This window comes from Danio rerio, chromosome 7 (assembly GCF_052040795.2).
Source record: "Danio rerio strain M-AB ecotype USA chromosome 7, GRCz13ab, whole genome shotgun sequence".
Lineage (NCBI taxonomy): Eukaryota > Metazoa > Chordata > Actinopteri > Cypriniformes > Danionidae > Danio > Danio rerio.
This window is the reverse complement of record NC_141027.1, coordinates 64466559-64489115: the sequence shown is the minus strand read 5'-3', so window position 1 is coordinate 64489115 and position 22557 is coordinate 64466559. Positions and strand designations below refer to the sequence as shown.

The following is a 22557-nucleotide window of genomic DNA, read 5'->3' as shown; positions in this document are numbered from 1 at the left end:
GACTGTAAATTAAAGTGCTGTTTTGCATGTTATTAAACAAGCTGGAAATGTATTTTTTACAATTCTATTACATAAAAAAGTATTGCAATTCGTACAAATCATAAATGTAATTATTTAATACAGTTTTTTAAATGTATTTTTTGCTCATAAACAATTAATTCAAAAAAATAAAATTTAGGTTTTTGACCCATAAATCACTTATCTGAATTTAATGTAGTTATTGTTGATGTAGTATTCCAAGAATGGGGGGGGGGGGGTCATTGGTTGCCAGTTTCCAACATACTTCAAATTACCTTATTTTTTTTAACAGTAGCACAAACAGATTAAGTTGAGTGGATGGATGAACAATCCCTCGAATAGTTTCCAGTGGAGAGTTTCAGTCTGTACCTGCAGTTGATATTCCAGCACTGGAATCTCCTCGTCCTCTTTAGCCCCAAACTGTCTGCGTGTGGCAGAGAATCGCACAGCCACAGTCACTGCCAGCTTCAGATTGACCAGTGCCATCCTCGTAATGCCCACCCTGCCTCCTGACAGAGCACCTAAAGATGCCCCAAACCGCTTATTGGGGTCCTACGAAGATGTGTGGTTGGAACAAATTGAAAAAAAAAAAACCCAGATAAGACCAAACCAAGTAAAAAAAAAATAGACAAGGAATTTGAGGAAAAGGAGGGCAAATGATATCTCATTCATCCATTCTCAAGCTCTCGCCTTAGTTTGTTTTCAGAAAAGCCCCTTTATGTCTTTCTGTCAGTAATATTGGCTGACGGCCTGGCTTTCCCTGTGATTAAAAACTCCCTGTTTGTTTGAAATGAAAGCATAGGGATTCCTTCTGGTACATCTTGCGTAGCAGAGAACAGCAGCTGGAATAACAGCCTCCACCCGACTGCACTCTCCTACAGCAGGGAGAGCAAAACGTTTACATGATCTGCATAAGGATGAGCACCAAAATGCCTTTATCATTTCCTTTGCTCATAAATGCCCACTAAAATACTGCTGATATGCACACCGATATTACAGAGTTGACATCCAAATTATTATTCCTTCTGTAAAATAATAATTCGTTTAAAATATTTTGCAGAGTGCTGTTTAAGAGAGTTTTTAAACACATTTTTAAACATAATAGTTTAATAACTCATTTATTTTGCCTTTTCTATGATGACAGTCGAACAGTAGATAATATTTGACTAGTTATTTTGCAAGATACTTCTATTCAGCATAATGTGCAAAGACTTAACTAGGTTAAGGAATTTTACTGGGCAAGTTAGTATAGTGAGAAAGGTCATTTGACATAAGTGGTTTGTTTTATAGTCAGTTGAGAAAAAATACAAATTTTCTTAAGGGGGCTAATAATATTGACCTAAAAATATTGTCCAGCTAAACAAAAAAAACAAATATGAATTTCTCTAAAAGAAAAATATTACAGGAAAAATGTCTTCTCTGACTCTGGATATATATGTGAATTCCTGACACTACTATAAGAGTCTATACATCAAGATAAACATTTTTACAGTTACACAGCAATAAACTATCCATATTATGTAACTTTTATCAGGCAATCATGGTTGTTACTCACTTTAAAAGGTGAAACATATTGCCCATCAGGCGCAACATCTCCTGTTTTGTTTAGCAAGTTTTCCCGAGGTATCCTCACATTGTGAAACACTGCAAAACTAACAACAAAATCACTCAGTTAGTGTTTACTTTTTAAAAAACCTTATAAAAAAAATCATGAAAATATTTGTGTTACTTGTTATTATAATTAAATGTAAGATGAATGTTTTCATTTAAGCAGAAAGAAAAATATACTATCAAGGATTTGAAGTCATCTTTCCATGCTTTCCTTTACCGCCATCTAACGGCCAAACACTGCAATCACAACAGCTCACAACAGTTCACAGCCATAATGAGTAAACTCACCCATTATCCAGACCGTTCTGACCCAGTTTCTTCCCCATATCTCCAACCATCACTCCTGGCATAGCCAACAAGGTCTTTGGATCCCTGACCTGTCAATTACATTACATTAAAAAAATCACATTATTCATAACTATGCTAAAAACAAGACCAGCAAATGAACTGAAAATGTATTTTACACATACTTGTACTATAAAAGAGTGGAGGCCGTGACATTTTCCATCAGGTGTGTAGAGCTGGGCAAATACAACTGAATGAGTGGCAGTCTTCCCCAAGTTCCCCACCCAGAACTTTGCAGCTTCAAAGTCTGGAGAGTTGATCACAAACTCCTGGAATTTAAAATGATATCAATCAGTTAGGACCATCCGGCATAACGAATATAAGCAAAGGACAGTTCATTCATTCATTCATTCATTTTCGGCTTAGTCCCTTTATTAATCTGGTCACCACACCGAAATGAACCGCCAACTAATCCAGCATGTGTTTTACGAAGCGAATGCCCTTCCAGCTGCAACCCATCACTGGGAAACCGAAGGACAGTTAAAAGTAGGTAAAATACATAAAAAGATAATAAAGATTTTATAAGGACAGATGGTTTTGTTTGGATTTGTTTAAACAACCTAAACACTGGTGGATTAAGCAATTAGACATTTAATTAAGGCATTCTGACCAGTAAAAAAATTCTACACAATATATTTTCTGTTGAATATTATAATTTGCTTCTTATTTAATATTAAAAGGACAATGTCAATACAGTTTTCATGAGCTGGTAATGGTTGGAGAGGGTGCTCGCTGCAGAGCTGAGCTCCAGCGAGGGGGAGCATGAGCTCTCGTTCTGCCTCCTGTAAGCTGTTTTAATGCGTACACCAACCCCACCCCTAACCCTACCCCCAGTGACATCACTCGTAGAAGAAGTGCAAAAAAGGTGGAGCTCAAGCTCCCCCTCGCTGGAGCTCAGCTCGACCAAATGGCTCTGCAGCGAGCACCACTTGAATGGTTGTGCACAGCGGAGCCTGTTTTCTATCAAGATGTTTCCTTCACTTTCGTCAATTGGTGAATTTCGTTCCTCCACTGTCACCACTGGCTTGCTTGGCTTAGGACTTGTGGAGCTGGACATGGATAGATTTGCTCTTCAGCATTTGGACTTTCAGCAGTGAAAATTAAACCACACTGAACTGAGCTAAACTGAACTTTAACTCTGAAAACTGGACTGACACAGTTTTAACCTACTTGAACTTCTATGTTAAGTTGCTTTGACACAATTTACATTGTAAAAGAGCTATAGATATAAAGATGAATTGAACTGAACACGAGACCCCCCCCCCCCAAAAGTTTAGGTATTATGTATGTCAATCGTTTTATTCAGTAAACGTACTAAGTGTTATTGTTTTTGTTCCAACATATAACATATTTTTGTATTTACATACAGGCCTGTATGGAAGAGGTGGGGGAGGGGGGGACAACCCATTAAAAAAGGCTTTAAAACCAAGCGCTTTGCTTCAGGGTGACTTCAGCTTATCAGTTTTGTCCAATGCTAACAAATATTTGGTGTGAAACTCAGTTGCTGGAGGGCTGCAGCTCTGCACAGTTTAGTTTCAACCCTGCACTTACCTGTAGGCTTCAAACAAGCCTAAAGGACTCAAATAGTTTGATCAGGTATATTTAATTAGGGTTAAAGCTGTACTGTGCAGAGCTGTGGCCCTCCAGGAACTGGATTTGACACTGTGCTCTACATTAGTATTATTACTATTATTGTGTTTTTATTTTTATTTTTTTATTCAAATGGGCAAATTCCGACTGAGAAAAGTTGAATGTGCTGGCCAGTTTGTTATTTGTCTAATACATTACAATAGGCCCCAGTTTTTAATTTAAAACTCTAACAAATTATTTTTTCTAATGATATATGATGTAATACATTTGCATTTTAAAAATAAGTATTAATTCATGTTTCTTTATTCTAAGTCTTTAGGATATTTTTGGTACATCAAAAAGTGTGGTTATGATGACCATCTGACAAGCTAATCCAGCTATAATGGTGCTTAAAAATTTTACTAAAATGTAGTATTTCAGTCTCATGATTAAACAGAAAATGAGGCGTATAACTGCAAAAAGGTGCACTTTTGAAAAAAGAACCACCTCTTTCACCAGGTTGGCTACAGGCTTGACATAGAAAATATGATAAAAGTCACCAAGTGTTATCCTATTCTAAAACACGTCCAAATTTTAATTTTGTCATTAATTTCTAACCTTCATGTCATTCTAAACCAGAGATCTTAAAATATCTTAATTTGTGGTCTGAAATGGATAAAGGTCTCTGGGATTTTGAACGACATGAGGGTGAGAAAGTAATGAGAATTTCATTTATGAGTGAACTAAGCCAAAAAATAAAAATGTTATATCTTTCATATGTTTCAAATTTAAAAAAGCCCATATGGTTGAAAGTCCAGGACTAAGCACACAGTATAACCACATGGAGGCATCTTCTGCTAGAGTACCTGAGTGTTGGGGTCATATTTGGCTGTTGTCCTCAGAGCTCTTGTGTTACTGCCATGGCTCAGCTCTGTCAATGAAAAGCATCCAAATGTCTAAACAGACACAGAGATGCTGTTACTCTCCTGCAAGCGGCTCATGTGGTTTGCAATGATTAAACATCGGAAAACACACTGGTTTGCAGTCACACACAGAAACACAATAACACCTTGGAACGTTCTGTTCATACCCTGCTTGTTTCAAAGTGTTCTAGCTGAACATAAGTGAATATTTCTATGCAAGACAGTCATGGCCACTGTAAAATGCATTAAACTGAAAAACACTCAGCATTAAAATATGACCATCCATAAAAGCAAATACTGATTTCATGATAGTCTTTAAAAGAAACAAATAAAATCCTGCATTAGGCTCTGGTAATGAGTTTCAAAGTAATGACTATCTGACTATCTATTTATAATAAATGCAATTAAGTTATAGTGCACATGTAGTCAGATTTCAGACTAATGTCCAATAAATATTTTATGGTGGATTTGATTTTATATTTGCTGCATGCCATAAAAGAAAGCGATCATTTACCATCATTCGCTCGATGTCCTTCACAAACTTCAAGTGCCTCTGAGATCCTGTGTTTACCACAGTGGCTCCAAACATCTAACAAGGTTAGAAACAAAAATAAATAATAAATGAAGGTAAAATTAAAGCCATTTTTTTTACACAAAGGCAACAAACCAGTTTAACTTAAGCCATTCCAGTATTGATTCATTTATTATCCAAAATACACAAGCTATTCTGTGGAGGGCAGAGGGCTAATAACAGATTTTGTGGGTCTCTGGAATGTTCAGTGAAGTGGTCTCACCCCTTTGTTAAGGAAGTACTTGGCACATAAAGACCAGTCATACATTCCCAGGCAGTCGTTGAGGACGATCATCTTCCAGGGGTTCTGCATTAGCTCTTCTCGTGTTATAAAGTCATACTTAAACAACTGTTTACAGCGGAGGAAGGTGAGCTCTCGCTTCTGCTCCACTGGGACGTCCTCACCCGGCTGCCGGGCAAAAAGCGGGTCCCTCTCCAGAGTCCTGAACACGTGCTGCTGCTCAGAGAGAGAAACAGAAAGACAGGTGAGCAGGAAAACAATCTCTAACGATGACTGTGGACTAGTGACGGAAGAAATTATACTTTACTACTGAACCAATTTCTTCACAATAAAATGTGCTCAAAATATCACAGATTGTACCATCTCTTGGTTAAAATAGTGTAAATGCAATAAAAACAATTTAATGCAATGTTGTTACAGAAATGTAATCACTTCTGACTAATAACAAAGTATGAACATGTGTAAAACTTTTTCTTGCTTGTTTAGTCTTATTATACACAATTAATTTAATATGTATATTTAAATACAGTAATATGAGTATATATGTATGTATATGTATATATGTATGTGTGTGTGTAAATCCAATAAAGTTTATTTTAAAAATTGTAACAATACATTTTTTTTATTAAATAGAAAAATTAATAAAGTTTTTTTTTTTTTTAATGTTGGATTATATTATGACTTTTTATTTACAATTTATATATACACACACACAAGCATATGCAGTTTATTATAAACACTAGCAGACAAAAGACTTATCGCCCCATCCAAGTTGATTCTAGTTGATCATTTGGTATCAGAAGTGTTTTGTATGAAAGGCAAAAGCCTCTAGATTATGCTTATTTTACCAAATAAATATATAAATAATAGGATGTAACAATAAATTGTAAATATCATCATACCGCAATAGTAATTTTTTTCAATATTACCGTAGGCACATGACTCAATAAAACTATATTTCTGAGAAAAGTTTGCTTAGGCGAATGAAGTGAACGGGAGGTAGCGGGAATTACAATTCCCATCAGCCTAGGCGTGGCCATCATCCTTTGCAGTCTGTTTTCACTACAGATCCAGTACTGCGAAAATGAAGTGTGTTGCTTGTAGCGGGGAAGAAAAAGAGCTGGAAATGATCGAACCTAAAGCGGGTTTTAAATCGGATGTGTGGAGCAATTTCGGTTTCTTTCTAAAAAGATATGAAAAAGGAGAAAAGGTGACAGACAAAGACAAAAACAGTATGCAGGCACTGCCAGACTGTGGTGAAATATAAGTCGGGGAATACAACTAAAAACAGTCATGGGGACTGCAGAACACAGCACACTTGATAGATTGATGCAGACATTGACTTGTACCGCAAAGAGACCTCTATCTAATTCATGGCTTGTCCTCTCAAGTGGTGGAAAGACAATGCACAACGTTACCCACTGCTGTCAACCTTGGCTAAATCATATCTCTCTGTCCCAGAAACCTCAGTCCCAAATGAGAGGGTTTTTTTCTGTTGCAGGGAACATGCCCAGAGATCCCAGCTTTTACCAGATTATATTTATATGATAATTTTCCTTAAAAAACCCATCTCTATCTAAGTGAGTGAGTGAGTGATTAAATGTTGAATGTGATGAGTTTTCAACAATACTAAATTAAAACTTTATTTTTTTTATATGGTTTAATAGTTTTTTGTTATTAAAATTGATAAATTGAAGTTCCTGTTTCGAAACTTAAAGATAGATGGCTAATTTGTATGTCATTGATATGTTCAGTGCTAAGGTAAATAAACACTTTTGGCACTTTTTTCGAGTCTTTTCATAAGTTTTGTTTTTCCTGTAAATTATTCAATAAATACCATACCGTGCCATTTATACCGAGGTATTATCGTACCGTGAAATTCTGATACCGTTACATCCCTAATAAATATATATGATCTCTCCTGTGGTTTGCAATGTAATGGACAGCACAAATGTCTTGATACCTCAGGCTGTTGATGTGTCCCTCCACTCTGCAGATCTCTTGCGCAACCCTATACTGAATATAAACCCAAACCATGACTTTTCCTTCACCAACATGACTGATTTCTGTGAGAATCTTGGGTCCATGTGGGTTTCAGTAGGTCTTCTGCAGTATTTGTGATGATTGGGATACAGTTCAACAGATGATTCACATAAGAAATCTACCTTCTGCCACTTTTACAAATGGTCAATTAGAAGTCAAGTTATTATTTGTTGCTCTTACAACTGGGAACAACAAGACTTTTGTCAGGTAGTGTATACACTATAACAACATGGAAATAACTGTACAATAATAGCAACACTGGTCATTGATTCTTTATTTTTCCTGAACATATATACAGTATACACATAAACAAATGATGAGCAAAACATAGCATTCTTACCTTGAATGCAATGAGTTCATCCCCCTCCAGAAAGCGCATCATGTCCTTCCAGCTGAAGGATGCTTTCTTCCTGTAGATGTCCAGAGGACCATTGGGAAAATCTGGGATGCCTTCATCCATTTTGTTTCCCAATACATATTTAGCATCTGTGATAGCTGGATCACTCATGTTCTTAACCTAAGGCACTTAAAGCAAAAAAACAGGTGAGTGTTCACAATTTTCTGAAAAAATATTCATGATTTTCAGTAGAAAACAAAATATTTGCATTTGATATTGCAGTGTGTTTTGGTATTGCCTGCTATTCCTCCATAAACATTAATGACGTTCAAGGTTTTGTAGACAAATCATAAAAATCAATATGTCAGCATTTTCTATTGCTACCTTTACTGAACAACTACATCTGCATATCATTTCAATCCCCGTTGTTTGCCAAAGACATAATTGTTTGCCATTTGATAACATTTAACAAACTCTAGTTATCATTTGCAGGTTTGGAATAAGTGAGTTTTCAGCTATTAGTATTCAATCTGTAGTCACGTTTTCAAAACTCTACACAATTAGCACAACATCAGTCTGTTGTGACCCTATTATTAACACAATATATGTTATTTCCACACAATATTCAGTCAATTAACACATTTCTAAAATGCTTTATTTTTATTTTTTTACACAACCTTACACCATACCAAAATCATAGAGGTTTCTTGTCTGTTTTTCAAAGACTTAAACACAGGGTGACAGAAAAGAAAGCCTACTGTTCCAAACGCTAAACATAGAATGAAGCAACAGCTTTGTGCTGTTTTTACACTGTTTTTGCAGTGGTATATGGTTTTATTTTTTTTTTTTATGAGCTAAATATATTGTGTAGTCTGAATTATATTTGAGAATTTTTGTCTTGTTTCTAGTCTAAAAATCTAAATTTCAAACCAAAACAAGATTATTTTACTTGTTTCAAGTTTAACTTAATTTTGATCTTTTACATCTGAAAGTAAAAACTGAATTTTGTTATTTGGCCTAAACTTGTCTAATGACTAGAAAGTAACAAAAGATTTTTTTTATTATTTAATTTCTGTACCTTAATACTGTAAGACTCTCCAGAAAAGAAAAAAACAACAACAACATTAAATAGTACTTTTTAAACCATCTGGTAAAGTAAACCAAATAAAATTATTGGATTATTCCAATATCATGCAGCCCTACTATATCTCTATTAAATACCACCTTAAACCACCCAAAACAACCCATGAAGTACCAAAACAGAAAATTGGTTTCCCTGAGATGAGCCAATAATAATAATAATAATAATAATAATAATAATTATTATTATTATTATTATTATTATTATTATTACTACTACTAATAATATTATTATAAAAAAGATTGAAGAACCATTTTTAAGAGTTATAACCTTTATGACATAATATATAGGTAATAGGTCATACTTACACTACCTGTCAAACGTTTCGGGTCAGTCTGAATTTTACATGTTTTAAAATCAGCTTCTCCTGCTCACCAAGGCTGCATTTATTTTATAAAAAATACAGTACACAATGTAAAATTGTGAAATGTTATTGCACTAAAACAACTGTTCAAAAGTAGTTTGTTATTAAATTTAATAATTAAGTTCAGTGATTTTAATGATGAAATGTATGCTTTATTACTCCAGTCTCACACGATCCTTTAGAAATAACTCTAATATTAATTATTATTGTTATTATTATCATTATTATTGTTATTATTATTTTAATAAGGGTGATAGCAATAAAAGCAATAATAACTGGAGTAATAATTTCATTTTAAACTTTATGCCATGACCCTAAACTTTTGACCAGCAGTACAGACAATCACCTTTTTTAGAATTTTTCAGAAATCAATGGTTTTTTTTTTAAATTGTACATTTCAATGAACAGTAAAAAATTTAAAATTACAAAAAGCTCTAAGTTTAGTAATTTCATTTTTTATAATTGTACTTTTTAATAAAAATAATAAATTATCCGTTTTTATAAATAATCACTGTAATAATTCATCTTTATTTATTGATATTTATCCATCTTACAAGTCTTAAGTGTTTGTATGTAAACACTGACAGCAGTTCTGAGATTTTCCTTTCATATTTATAAAGTACAGATGACTTCACTATGCTACACAAACTATCCAAAAGAAATTCACACATTTGCACACACATCATGCACCAGAATGTATAGATTGTTAGACTGAATTATTAGTATTATTATTTTAGATTTTAATATAATATTCAAATATTTAATGCTCTAACTGAAAATGGCAAATAGTGCAGTTTTCATAGTTTAATTAGGATTTCTCCATTATTGGATGCCTTTAAATCTAACTTTTTACTCCCTTGCCTTTGAGTGAAGCATGCATGTTATTTCTTATCTGTATTTTAGTATTATAGATATTATATATTATTATTTTCTTATATTTTAGTTTTGTAGTTTTTTTATATATATTTTTATTTATATATAATTTTATTGTAAAGCACTTTGAATCAACTATGGTTGTGTAAAACTGTGTACTATAAATAAAGTTTGTTTTACCTTGCCTAATTAATTGGCAGTATTTTGTCTGTCTGCTATAACTGACTGTGTTTAAGCTGGACAAAAAAAATCTAGACGACCGAGCGAGTGGATTTTGAATTAGGTTCATTGTGTTTTTATAAAGTTAGCAATGTAGAAAAAAGTATCCAGCATTTTGAAATGTAGGGTTTGTATTTGTTTAACAAAATGTGGTTTTGGCTAGAAAATGTACTATTTGCCTAACTTAATTGTGTGATGCACTGTAGTTGTGTTGCTGTGTTAGTTGTAATCTACAGTATCTATCAGGCCAGCTCAATACAAAGTTCAATTTAACTCACTGCAAACAACTCGAACACAAAACCAAGTTTGGTTTGTATTGGGCAACATGGTAAATATTTTTGTTGTTGTTGTTATTTTCTATTTAATAGTTATATACAAAACCTATCTAAAAGTTAAATACAAAACAATCTACTATAGGTATGGCACAAATGTGAAATATAACATTAAAGCAAACATAAGCACCCCTGAACATTCACCATTCTAGCATGCTAGCTAACGTCAATGTCAATTCACCCTTTAATAAGCAGTTAGGAAAACATGCATTATTATTAAATACGCATACGGAATTGCCGTCCTATCATTTGGCTTGAACAGTGTTGAAACAACGTTTAGCTCTTACCTTGTCACGGGTAACCTACAGAGCTAGTGTACTCAGCACTGCCACTTTTTAGAAGGAAGAGATCATGTGACCGTGTCCGACCAATCAGAGAAGCACTAATGCTTAAAGGTGCAGTGCAATAAAGCAAACACCTGCGCTTCTGTGAAAGCCAAGAAAACGGGATCGTAAAGGTGCAACTTGAGGAATGTGTTGTTACTTTAGGATTTCAGTTCAAATAAACAAGATCTGTTTTTTTGGAGAGTATTATTTTTATAGCACACGGTGATATTTTACTTGATTTTTTTTTTAATTCTAGTAAGCTAGCTATTCAGCTTAAAATGTTTTTTTTAATTAAATAGGCCTACTGCTTTAATTCTAGACGAAATAAAACAAATAAGACTTTCTCCAGAAAAAAGATTATCAGGCATACTGTGAAAATGTCCTTGCTCTGTTCAACATCATTTGGAAAATATTTGAAAAAGAAAAACAAATTCACAGTATACATACATACAGATAAAGTCAAAATTATTCTGCGACGATGAGGAGGAAGACAACGCAGTAACACACAATACACACACCACTCTTCTAAACTCATTCAACTGACAGAAATCTCAGAACATTCTCAGATTAATGCAGGCCTGTAGTCAGGAAGGCTTCGAAAGACCGACCCCTCCCTGACAAAGGTCGAGAATTTGTCCCATACATGAGCTCATTTGTCCTATTTTGACTGCAATAGCATAACCCATCGAAATAAGACCAAGCGGAATCCTCTGTTGGCTGTCGCTTTAGCGGGACTTTAGCTAATCAGTTTTGACTAAAGCTAATAAATAATTTAACTTTATAATGTGACGTTTGGACCTTATTTTCGAAACAAAAAAAAAAATGCACCAGAACTTAAGCGGCCTATCCCAGACAGCACACATACGTTGGGCCGACGTCGGCCGAAGGTCAACACGTCGGCCCCTTTAATTCTAACATCGGTATATGGTCGGCCAAACATACGCATGATCGTTCGGTCGTGTTCTATTGTTTCAGCTCAACAAACGTCGGCTCTGCGTCGGTTAACGACCAGAGGCCGACGAAGCACTTCATAAGCACTTGATCTCTCATGCCCATGAAAGAATCCGGCAACATATTTGGTTTACAAGTAAGTTTTTGCGTGCATAATAAATTAGACAAACGCGACATGCATCATGTGAACTGCGTCGGTCGGTCCAGCTTTAAATAGCCTACATTAATGCAGTAAAACTGACCAAAATGCCTACAATACATGATTTCAATTCATTTAAATATAAAAAGTTTTATTGTTATGCTTTAATAATGAAAACGTTGTTTTTTTCTGGTGTTAACTGCTGTTTGCTTTTTTTTATTGTGGCTTTTTCTAATACATTTTTCCCAGTGTAAAAATCAAGTATGTTCTGCATTTCGGCTGTTTAATTAAAATAAACACCTTTTTACAGAGTGACATCTTTGTTTTATATATACTTGCATTTATATTTATTGGTTATTTATTTTTGACAGTGAATGCACAAATAAAGTGTTTGTTTTGTAACAGTTTAGTAGGCTATAAAGCTTGTCTTAAAGATAATAGCGTATATAAAACTGCTAAATACATTTTAAATTCAAGATATAAAATACAAGGTTATTATTTAAATTGTCTATGGAGTGATCATGTTTATAAATGTAATACTGCAAAACTTTAATGTGCGCGCGCGCGTCTTGCTTCCAACACTGGAGCGGAGAGCATGTTGCTATGGGAAACGAAGCTACAACACGACACGACACCACCTAAAAGACACAACACGACTTCTCTCAAGCTGCCGTTTTGACTGTTTTCAGGTAAGTTTAGTCCCTAAAACAAAGCAAATACTACATAAAACTGTTCCTCACACATTTATTATTGGCAATTGATGAATATTCAGTTGAATATTATGTTATATAAGAGTGGTAAGTCTTCGTAAAAGTCCGTTAGCATATTAGCACTGGTAACGTTAGCGTCGGGGTAATATTACGTTAACTTACTTAATGTTAGCTCTTGTTAAACTTGTTTGTTAAAGTTTTGGCTTTTATTTATTCTTTATGTGTAGATGAGAGGTTTTGTCAATGTTTTATTGAATACACTCGATATGTAGTCTAAAATACGCATTGTAACGTTACTGTAAAGGACCGTGAATCAAAAGTTCAATCGTGTTTTGATATTTCATGGTATCTTAAACTAAATGTTAAGTAAAAAAGTGTTCTGTGGTTTCAGGAGTGAGAGAATAACCTCCTGCTATAGAAAATATAACTCAAGATTCCTAAATTTCTGAAGGGAGCTGATCACAGAGATACAGGAAAGACAGGTAACTTTAAGCATAGGATTAATTCATATGAATTTCCATTGCACATCATTATGCATCTGTTACTTGTCTTTATTGCAGTTGTTTTAAGAAAGTTTTGACATTGAAACATGTTAGTGGTATTAAATTTCACATCACATGATTCTTCAGAACTTAGTAAATATATAGATTTGCTGCTAATGAAGTAATATTTGTGATTTTCATTTTGTTTAATTTTTTATGATTAATTGATTTATTAAATCTTAGAAAAAAGTTTACACTAAATTATTTGTCATCACATCTGTTTTTAGCATTGATAGCAATCCGAAATGTTTCTTGAGCAGCAAATCAGCACCATTTGATAATCACCATTATATTAGTTCAACCTCAAGCACTAAATCAACATCTTAAAAAAAGATTTCTGAAAGATCAAGTGACACTGAAGACTTGAGTAATGATGCTGAAAATTTAGCTTTACATCATAGCTATGAATTACATGTATATTTACACTGTTCACCCATCCCTTACACCTTAACTCATCCTTAAGTCAATTTAAGCCCTAAATGAATAATTTTTGATTTGTACAGGCATGATATGCAACTTGTATTCAGTCGTTTTGTTTTTTCTTTCTTTTGCTTTTGTTTTCCACATCAACTGAAAAGGAGGTCTAAGTTTAACCTAAGTGCCGTGTTGCTGATGAACATCTTTATATGTAAGTATATTTTTGACTGACTGCCAGACACTTGTCAAACGGTGATGAGCAAACGAGGGGCCGTTCTTTTAAAAAGATCAGGGAGATGCAAGTCTGGAGATTAATATACATTTTAATTCAAAATTGATTTATCTGGAAATATTTCATAATGTTTTGAGATATGTGCCCTATATGCATTTAGATGTCCATGCATGTTTAAAATACTTTTAAATTTAACAATGGCTGCAAGTTATAAAAACATAAACAAACACAAAAATGTTAAAGTAAATTGAGAAAACATTTTCATCAGTTTGACAACAGGTAGATCAGCTCCTGACAGACATGTTAACAGATCAGTTTAACTCTTATTAAATTCATTCATTCATTCATTCATTCATTTTCTTTTCTGCTTAGTCCCTTTATTAATCTGGGGTAACCACAGCGGAATGAACTGTCAACTTATCCAGCATATGTTTTACGCAGTGGATGCCCTTCCAGCTGCAAGCCATCACTGGGAAACATCCATATACGCTTATTCTCACTCATACACTACAGACAATTTAGCCTACCCAATTCACCTGTACCCCATGTCTTTGGACTTGTAGGCAAAACCGGAGCACCCAGAGAAAACCCACCAAACGCAGAGAGAATTTGCAAACTACACACAGAAATGCCTGCTGATCCAGCTGCGGCTCGAGTCAGCATCCTTGCTGTAAGGCGACAGCACTACCTATTGTGCCACCACGTCACGCTCTTATTAAATTATATTTATATAATTTTGTGTTTCAGTACATGCTATTTTGGGAAGACAAAATATATTCATAAGCTCTCAGAAAATTCAATAAGAGAATTCATTCATTCATTTTAAGAGAATTAACTGCACAATTACTTGAAATGTGTGGATGTTATTACATTATTTGTTAACCCAAAGTGAGTTTCTCTTTCTTTGCAGTATTGGATGCCTGATTGCAGTTCAACTCCAAACTCAGTTGGACCAGCTGATCAGTGTCTTCAGTATTACCACAAGCTACTGGGCAGATGTGTGGACAGCTATGAGCCAAACTTGGGACGTTTGGTTTTTAGGTAATACCAGTGACAAAGTATTCAGTAAATTGCTTATAATAAAAGATGCTCACTGCTTACCCCCTTATAGTTAAGTTGTTTGCAGTTTCATTGTTGTAAAAATACCATACTTTTTCCTTTTTTTATCAGCAGGTGGAGAGACCGTCTGGGCAGCAGAAACAAGACAACTAATCATAGTTGAGTTGAGATTAGTATTATTAACTTGACTAGTTTGGTTGCAGACTTGTTCAATACTTAACAATTTGTATAAGTTACAAGATCAATGGTCCTGCTATCAATGTTTGTGTAACTTAAATTCATTACAGTTTAGATACAATCAAATGTCCAAACCATCTCTGAGTGAATGACATCAAGGAAACAGGATCAAAAAGATCATTCATTATAGACCGTTTCATAGGTAACAGCACATCCTTTGTGAAAAATAATTTATTTTTGTGTCATCATCACAAGACAAAATACATTTCAACTGATTTCAGTTGGTTATATTTTTCAGGTCCTCCTGATCATTCTGTTCTCCTGGTTGTGAGGATGTGCAGAGGCTGTATTTGTCAGTGTTAAAAGACTTGTGCAGCTGTATCCAGACATACAAGCAGCCGACAAAGAGTTCTGGAGCAGGACAGACAGGTAGTTCACAGTGGCTAGGCTAGAAGTTTATACTTGGGTGGCCAGAAAGTGGCCTCCGCTATTTTGGGGGGTCCATACAAATACACCAGTGTAAGCTATACTATTGCACAGAAAAAATTAAATGAAAGAATTAATTAATCGGTTGAACACAAAATATTTTAAAGAAAGCTTAAGTATCAAGGTGGCAATATACAGTATGTTACATTGTAGTACATGAGCTGGCTAATACAGATTCGTAAATGTTTAGTTGTTAAGATTAGTTAAATACTATATCCTCTACTTGAGACCTGTTGCATATACAGCTTTAACTGAACTGAATTTAACTAGAACTACACCAGCATTCCAAGTGCTCTAGACTAGCTTTTTGCACTGGTGCGTCTAAAATGTTTGATGGCATTGCATTTAACACTGCAATTTTACATGTTAATTTTTTTTTAAATTACAATCCATATAGGCAATATTGACTTGTAAATGATTAACTAAAATCGGGTCAACACACATTATGGGGATTGTGTGTAGAATTTTGAGGAAATTAATGAATTTAATCCATTTTGAAATAAGACTGAAACATTAAAAATGTGGAAAAAGTAAAGTATCAATACTTTCCGGATGCATTGTATATGGTTTTTAGCGCGTTATCAAAGACTTAAAAAAATAGTCCAACATTATTTACAGCAGCAAAAGACCCTCCAGATCAAAAGCTACTGGTCAGCTCACGATTCAGCAAACATCTGAAAAACAAATAGCTTATTATGCCCTCACAAGAAATCAGTGTTTTTGAGTCTAATGAAGATAGTACTATTTTATTAAATTATTATTTAGCCTGGCATGTTTACTGTTACAAAATATTTTAAATGTTTCTTAAAACAAAACATATTGTGTTCAATGGGGAAAAAGTAGCTGTTTTTTACACAGAGATAAAAAAAAAACACATTTCAGAGCAGTAATCACAATACTGTGAAACTGTGATATTTTTATCCAAGATTATACCCTCAGAATTTTTTAATTTATTTTTTTTTCAGTTGGCCTATATTCTGTTTTTCTATGTTCTTGGAAATGCTGCTGTGCATGAAAATGTGACGACATATCCAGGTTCTATAGTTAATTCTGAAATAAATCTTAAAATGAGACAATATTTAAAAATGCAATATTTAATGTGTCAGACACTAAATAAACATGTCAATTAATTTATATTAATCTGATTCCTTAACAGGGCAGCACGGTGGCGCAGAGGGTAGCACGTTTGCCTCACAGCAAGAAGGTTGCTGCTTCAAGCTTCGGCTGGGTCAGTTGGCGTTTCTGTGTGAAGTTTGCATGCTTTCCCCGTGTTGGCATGGGTTTCCTCCGGGTGCTCCGGTTTTCCCAAGTCCAAAGACATAGGTGAATTGGGTATGCTAAAATTGACCATAGTGTATAAGTGTGTGTGAATGAGTGTGTATTGGTTACAGTTGGAAGGGCATCCACTGCGTAAAACATAGGCTGGCTAAGTTGGCCTTTCATTCCGCCTTTCATTCCCCAGATTAATAAAGGGACTAAGCCCAAAAGACAATGAATGAATGAATCATTAACTAACCATTTGAGCGTGCTTAGTTTAGGGTATGTTGTGCCATTAAATTGTCAATAGGTTTTATTTTTTTCTACATTTTAAATCTGCTTTAGCTTTCTTCTTTCCTATAAACCTGGAAATATAAAATATATATTTTTGGTTTTTAACAAATTGCTTATTTTATTCTTAGATTGGTGTACGCTGATGGTCTGCTGAGAATTCTGCTGAGTTGAAGGGATCCTCCTGTCAGACAACCTCTCCAAAGTACAATAGGACTAGTAAGTAACATCTTAAACATACACTACTGTTTCATAGCTTTTAGGTTGGTATGGTAAATTCTCTTCTGATAGTGTCAGCTTTATTTAATTAATACAGTCAAGCAGTAATACTGTGAATTTAATACAATGTATATAATTAATAGTGTCACATGATCCTTCTGAAAAAATAGTATTCCAATGTACTGATTCTCTCCTCAAGCTGTTTTTTTTATATATAAAACATTTTAAATAAACATATTTTTAGTATTCTTGATGTATGAAAAGTTTATTTTTAAAAGCATAGTATTTATTTGAAAAAAAAAAGTTTGCTCTTTGATGATTGATATGTTTCTTTAGAACAAAAAGAATTTGTGGAAAAAAAGTATTCTCACTGAGCGTTGTTCAACTGTGGTCAACACGTCATTTAAGTTTTCAAAAAGGCCTAAAAGACCTGATTAGCTGCATAAGGTGCATTTAATTAGAGAGTTGAATATATCATTTCTTTTTATATCCTCCTCTATAGCCTACATATAATAGAAGTTGTTTGCTGAAAAACCTTTTTGTAGCAGAAATAAAGCTATGATTAGGCCCACCCGGATTTTTCGCAGAACCCCGCAGATGTTTAGCCTATCATTAATTCTGTTTATTTACTTGAGTAAATGTGTGTAAATCTATATTTATTCAGTTTTTTTATTAATTTCAGTAATATTATTGACTAATGTGAAAATGTTCATCTGATTTATGTACAATGAGGTTTGTACAGTAATGTTTTCTGTCTTACTAGATATGTTATATAAAAAACTTGCTTTATTTACCAAATAAAGTGAATCTAATTGGATTTGCATTTTAAACATTAAATAAAACTTTAAAATATATTATTTTTTATTTCATATATTAAGGTTTTAGTTATGATACTCCCAAAATAATTCCGCAGAAATCCGCAGACTTCCACCAAAATTTTCAGCAGAAATAGCAAAAAACATCCGCAGATTCCTCCTGGCCCTAGCTATGATATATTAAATGTGGTGTACAGTGTGACATTTTAGTTGACGAAACTTAGTTTAATTTGCATGTAATGTGGTATCTGAAGATTTGACATATATTTAGAGACACATTTATACTAACACAATGATACTAAAAACCAAAAAAAAACATTCATTATGATTTCACAAGGAATTTAACTTTCAAATGGCTTTTCTGAAAATTAGTGCTCAGACACACTCTTTAAGTTTAAATTAAATTACACATTTTAGCTAGTCACTTGCATAACACATACTCCAGTTATATGTCATGAAACAAATAATTTATATTTGTGGTAATATGAACTGCTCAAATGCTAATCTTTCTCCTTTTGGTTTCTTGCTTTATTTAAGGGTTCCCACTACAAGGATTAGATTTGGCTACTGCAGTCCCGGTTTGGGCCAGCCTCACTTGTGAAGACTAAAGATGAAGACAACATACAAGAACAATTTCGAGGATGGCGACACACTTTTTATTCCACCTATATATCCCCTTTTATGTGTAAGCAACATTCCACTTGATAAAACAAAACTAAATGACAGGTTATTTCTTTTAATTTTGTCTGTTTTCTTGGAACATTGTACACAATTTACAACCAGTTTTATTTATATAAATATAGGTCAGAGCAAGAAAATGTTATGTTTTCTTCTGGAGAAAGTCTTATTTCTTTTATTTCGGCTAGAATAAAAACAGTTTTGAATTTTTTAAAAAACATTTTAAGGTCAATATTATTAGCCCCTTTAAGCAATTTTTTTCGACTGTCTACAGAACAAACCATCGATATACAATAACTTGCCTAATTACCCTAACCTGTCTAGTTAAGCTAATTAACCTAATTAATCCTTTAAATGTCACTTTAAGCTGTATAGAAGTGTCTTGAAAATATCTAGTCAAATATTATTTACTCGGTTATTAGAAATGAGTTATTAAAACTATTGTGATTAGAAATGTGTTAAAAAATATTTCCGTTAAACAGAAATTAAGGGATTTTATATATATATATATATATATATATATATATATATATATATATATATATATATATATATATATATATAGAATGACAAAATCTGTTTTGTGTCGTGCATTAGAGTTTGCTTAAAAAAACTGGTTATCTCTGAGAAAGTATTATTTTATATTATTGGTGTGTTATTAGTTCAGAGGAGATTGCAAATTGTTGAATGCCATTTATAAAAAAATGTTAAAAAAAATTGACTACAGACTTTAATAAAATTTTATCAGACAATTATTTTAATTTGTATGATTTTATTTACTACTGTAAATATTGTTTGCTTGGTATTTATTTGTGTTTGTGTGCTCTTTTTTTTATTGTAACTCCCTGAAGAAAGTCTTTTGGATACTGAACACATGACTGGTATTATCTTGTATTTTAAAATTATAGTCTTGGAAACATGCATTTTCTTTAACACTATTTAAGAAATTATAAGCATTATAACATGTGCTTACACAAGTGATTTGTGTTTTTACTATAGTAAACTATAGTCACCCTTAGTGTACATGTTTTGAAGTACTTGTAAATATTCCTATGGTCTTAATGTAAATGCTGCAATGGACTTTGTATTTAAAATCTTTCTTGCACAGTATTTCAGCCATGGTTATAACTTGTTGGTTTTGTTTTAAACGTAGTAAAACATGGTTATGTGTGATAAAAGTATGTTAATCTATTTGTATGTTTGTGAAAAATATTAATAAATCTTCAACTGTTATTGAGAGTGGTGTGTCGTGTTTATTATAAATAAGCAGCTGCTGCAGCTAGTGGTCCATAAGTATGGAGCAAAACGCCTGAGAACAGCGCCTCCGCGGAGCGGCCGGCATTTCCGGTTGCGTCGTCCTAACATCGGCCGGACAGCGTTTCCGATCATTTGCCGACGTCGCGGCGACATTTTGCCAATTAGCAAACGCTCCCTGAGCGACATCGCACCGATGGAATTTTGAAAGTCGGCACGACGTCGGCCCAACGTATGTGTGCTGTCTGGGATATTAAATGAGTTCAAATATGTTGGCTGATATACATGAAGTTTCAAACATACTTTCTTTTTTTTTAAATCTTTTTTTACAAAAGGCTAGAAAAGTTGTGAAGCTTTACATTATGCTTATTATTAGTAGTAGCTATCATCATTAATTTTTTTTCATCCGACTATCCAAGCCAGCAAAAAATGCTACTTAAAATGTCACTAAAATTCAGTATTTAAATCTCATAATTAAATAGAAAATGAGGCATATAAAGGTCCATTTTTTGAAAAAAAAAAAAAAAAAAAAAAAAACAACGTCCTTTCACCAGGCTGGCTGTATGATGTTTGTATAAAAACTTCACTATTTTAAGGAAGTGTTTTGAAAGTAAATGCCAAAGTTTCTAGAAATTATAGGTACATTAAGTTTATATAATATACATATATCATAGGGTACATAATATACAAATAATATAGTATATTTAACAGTATAAAGTAAATAATTATATGAACAACCCCATTGGCTCACATCACCGTACAGCTATATATCTTCCCGATTTTCAAGTTCAAAATTAATATCATAATAAAAAAAAGTTAGACGGCGACAATATTATTTATTTTGGTATATGGGGTCTTTATTATTATATCAAATAATTATTAATATATTTTCTGTATTTAGTAACATTTAACAAACACTGTAACGTTACTGTACAAACACACAGCTTGTGCTAATTGACTTAACGCTGAAATCAATTATTGTTTACATTTAAATGAGCCTCGTCATTCTGTCACCACGGCAACTTGAGTTAGCTTAAACATCCACACAATAATTATCAGTGCTGACCATCGCGCTACAAACTTCTGAACAAATCTCCTGTTGGCAAAGTTTCAGCAGTTTGAGAAGTGTTTGAAGTTGTTCGTGATGACTCTGCGGCGCTCGAGAAGAACCAGGACGCGCCCCGGGCACCTGAAGGACTTCCTGCTGGAGCGCGTCTCTTCCTCTGAGGAGCCAGCAGTGGCGGCCAGGCCGGACACCTGCAGCTCGTCGGACACTTCCCTGGAGGAGAGGTACCTGATGAACGCGGCTGTTCTTCCTGTCCTCCGTCCCGCAGCATCAGTCTCCTCAGCGGGTGAGTGTCCACAGGAGGAGCCCCTCTCCATCCACGGTCGGAGTGTGCAGGACTTTCAGCAGATCTACTCCAGTGTGATGGGCTCCACCAAGAAGAGACGCGCTAGCCGATACAGCCTTCAGCAAGGACTCGAGATCAAGCAGCGGCTCTGGGAGAAGCTGGACCGGCCTGCACTGGAGGAGACCGAGCAACCAGATGGACGTGTGATCATTACAGAGAGCAGGTCCGAGTCCAGCGTCGCTCCTAGATTCAGGGTGGACATCAGCAGAGAGCCACTGCCCAAGGAGCCCCGGAGGAAGAAGCCCAGGCACTGAGCCATACTAGTGCCAGATGAAGGGTCAAGGGCTCGTATGTACATACTGTATATATTGTATATAGTTATAGAATAAGTTTGCATGACATCAAATTAAACTTTTCATTCAAGTTTTATCACATTGCAGCTGATATTCAGCTCTCAGGTTGTTGGGTTCTTTTGGATGGTTTGCTGGATGTTGACATGCGTTTAGCAAGGTTGTCTAGGCGGTTTCTTGCGTGTTGCTGGTCTCCTTTGAGTGGTTTTTGGCACATTAGTGGTTGTTAGTTGTTAGTTGTTAGTGTTGGCTGTTGGGTTAGGGTAGGTTAGGGTCCCTCACACGGTTTGCAGCTTGACGTGCTGTGAGGGCTTGTGTGCATCAGTGAGGCTGAGAGCTACGCCACTGGTACTTCACAGCTACCGGTAGGGTCACCCATAGTGGACAGGTCTCAGCTGAGATGCCCGACCAAGGCAAACCACCTGATTCTTGACAGCAGGAGATTGGCCTGATGCTCCAGACAGAAGATGCCACCTGAATGGCCAAAAGAAACTACAAAATCACACACAAACACATGCACACACATACACACCACACACACACACACACACACACACACACACACACACACACACAAACAAACATATATATATATCATTATTTATTTAATTAAATAAATTGTTTATTTAACCAAACATGTAATACTTACAGCCCTGAGGAAAGTGACCTAATAAATTGATTTAATGCTAATTTTTTGCACAAATTTTATTTTCAC

At 34.4% G+C, this 22557-nt stretch overlaps 3 protein-coding genes across 38 annotated transcripts in view; 2 read left to right on the top strand and 1 right to left on the bottom strand.

The window, feature by feature from the left end:
- The window catches only part of acox3 (acyl-CoA oxidase 3, pristanoyl), a 41988-nt gene extending 31069 nt beyond the window's left edge, over positions 1–10919 (bottom strand). The window contains 9 exon segments of the mRNA NM_213147.2: positions 388–570; positions 1574–1670; positions 1918–2006; positions 2100–2243; positions 4410–4499; positions 4981–5055; positions 5261–5494; positions 7662–7846; positions 10875–10919. Coding sequence (NP_998312.2) covers positions 388–570; positions 1574–1670; positions 1918–2006; positions 2100–2243; positions 4410–4499; positions 4981–5055; positions 5261–5494; positions 7662–7829 — 1080 coding nt within the window. The 5' untranslated portion in view covers positions 7830–7846; positions 10875–10919.
- Positions 10920–11741: 822 nt separating this feature from the next.
- On the top strand, positions 11742–21919 carry LOC147843241 (uncharacterized). Its single transcript, XM_087262061.1, has 2 exons — positions 11742–11756; positions 20383–21919. The coding sequence occupies exon 2, from the start codon at positions 21285–21287 to the stop codon at positions 21804–21806; it is 522 nt and encodes a 173-aa protein (XP_087118187.1). The 5' UTR covers positions 11742–11756; positions 20383–21284; the 3' UTR covers positions 21807–21919.
- On the top strand, positions 12609–19232 carry LOC147843242 (uncharacterized). 36 transcript variants are annotated; one of them, XM_087262095.1, is made up of 12 exons: positions 12609–12692; positions 13105–13195; positions 13834–13883; positions 14277–14574; positions 14815–14945; positions 15075–15121; positions 15251–15342; positions 15439–15569; positions 16592–16661; positions 16783–16854; positions 17306–17393; positions 18746–19232. In XM_087262095.1, exons 4-7 carry the CDS (start codon positions 14533–14535, stop codon positions 15253–15255), a joined length of 225 nt encoding a protein of 74 aa, XP_087118221.1. In that variant the 5' UTR covers positions 12609–12692; positions 13105–13195; positions 13834–13883; positions 14277–14532; the 3' UTR covers positions 15256–15342; positions 15439–15569; positions 16592–16661; positions 16783–16854; positions 17306–17393; positions 18746–19232. The 36 variants fall into 36 exon arrangements, with proteins under 36 accessions (XP_087118221.1, XP_087118197.1, XP_087118200.1 ...); XM_087262071.1 differs by lacking the exon at positions 16592–16661 and adding an exon at positions 13274–13304 and having other exon boundaries at positions 14468–14574; positions 15422–15569; positions 16783–16949; XM_087262074.1 differs by lacking the exon at positions 16592–16661 and adding an exon at positions 13274–13304 and having other exon boundaries at positions 14468–14574; positions 15078–15121; positions 15422–15569; positions 18746–18948.
- Positions 21920–22557: the final 638 nt, after the last annotated feature.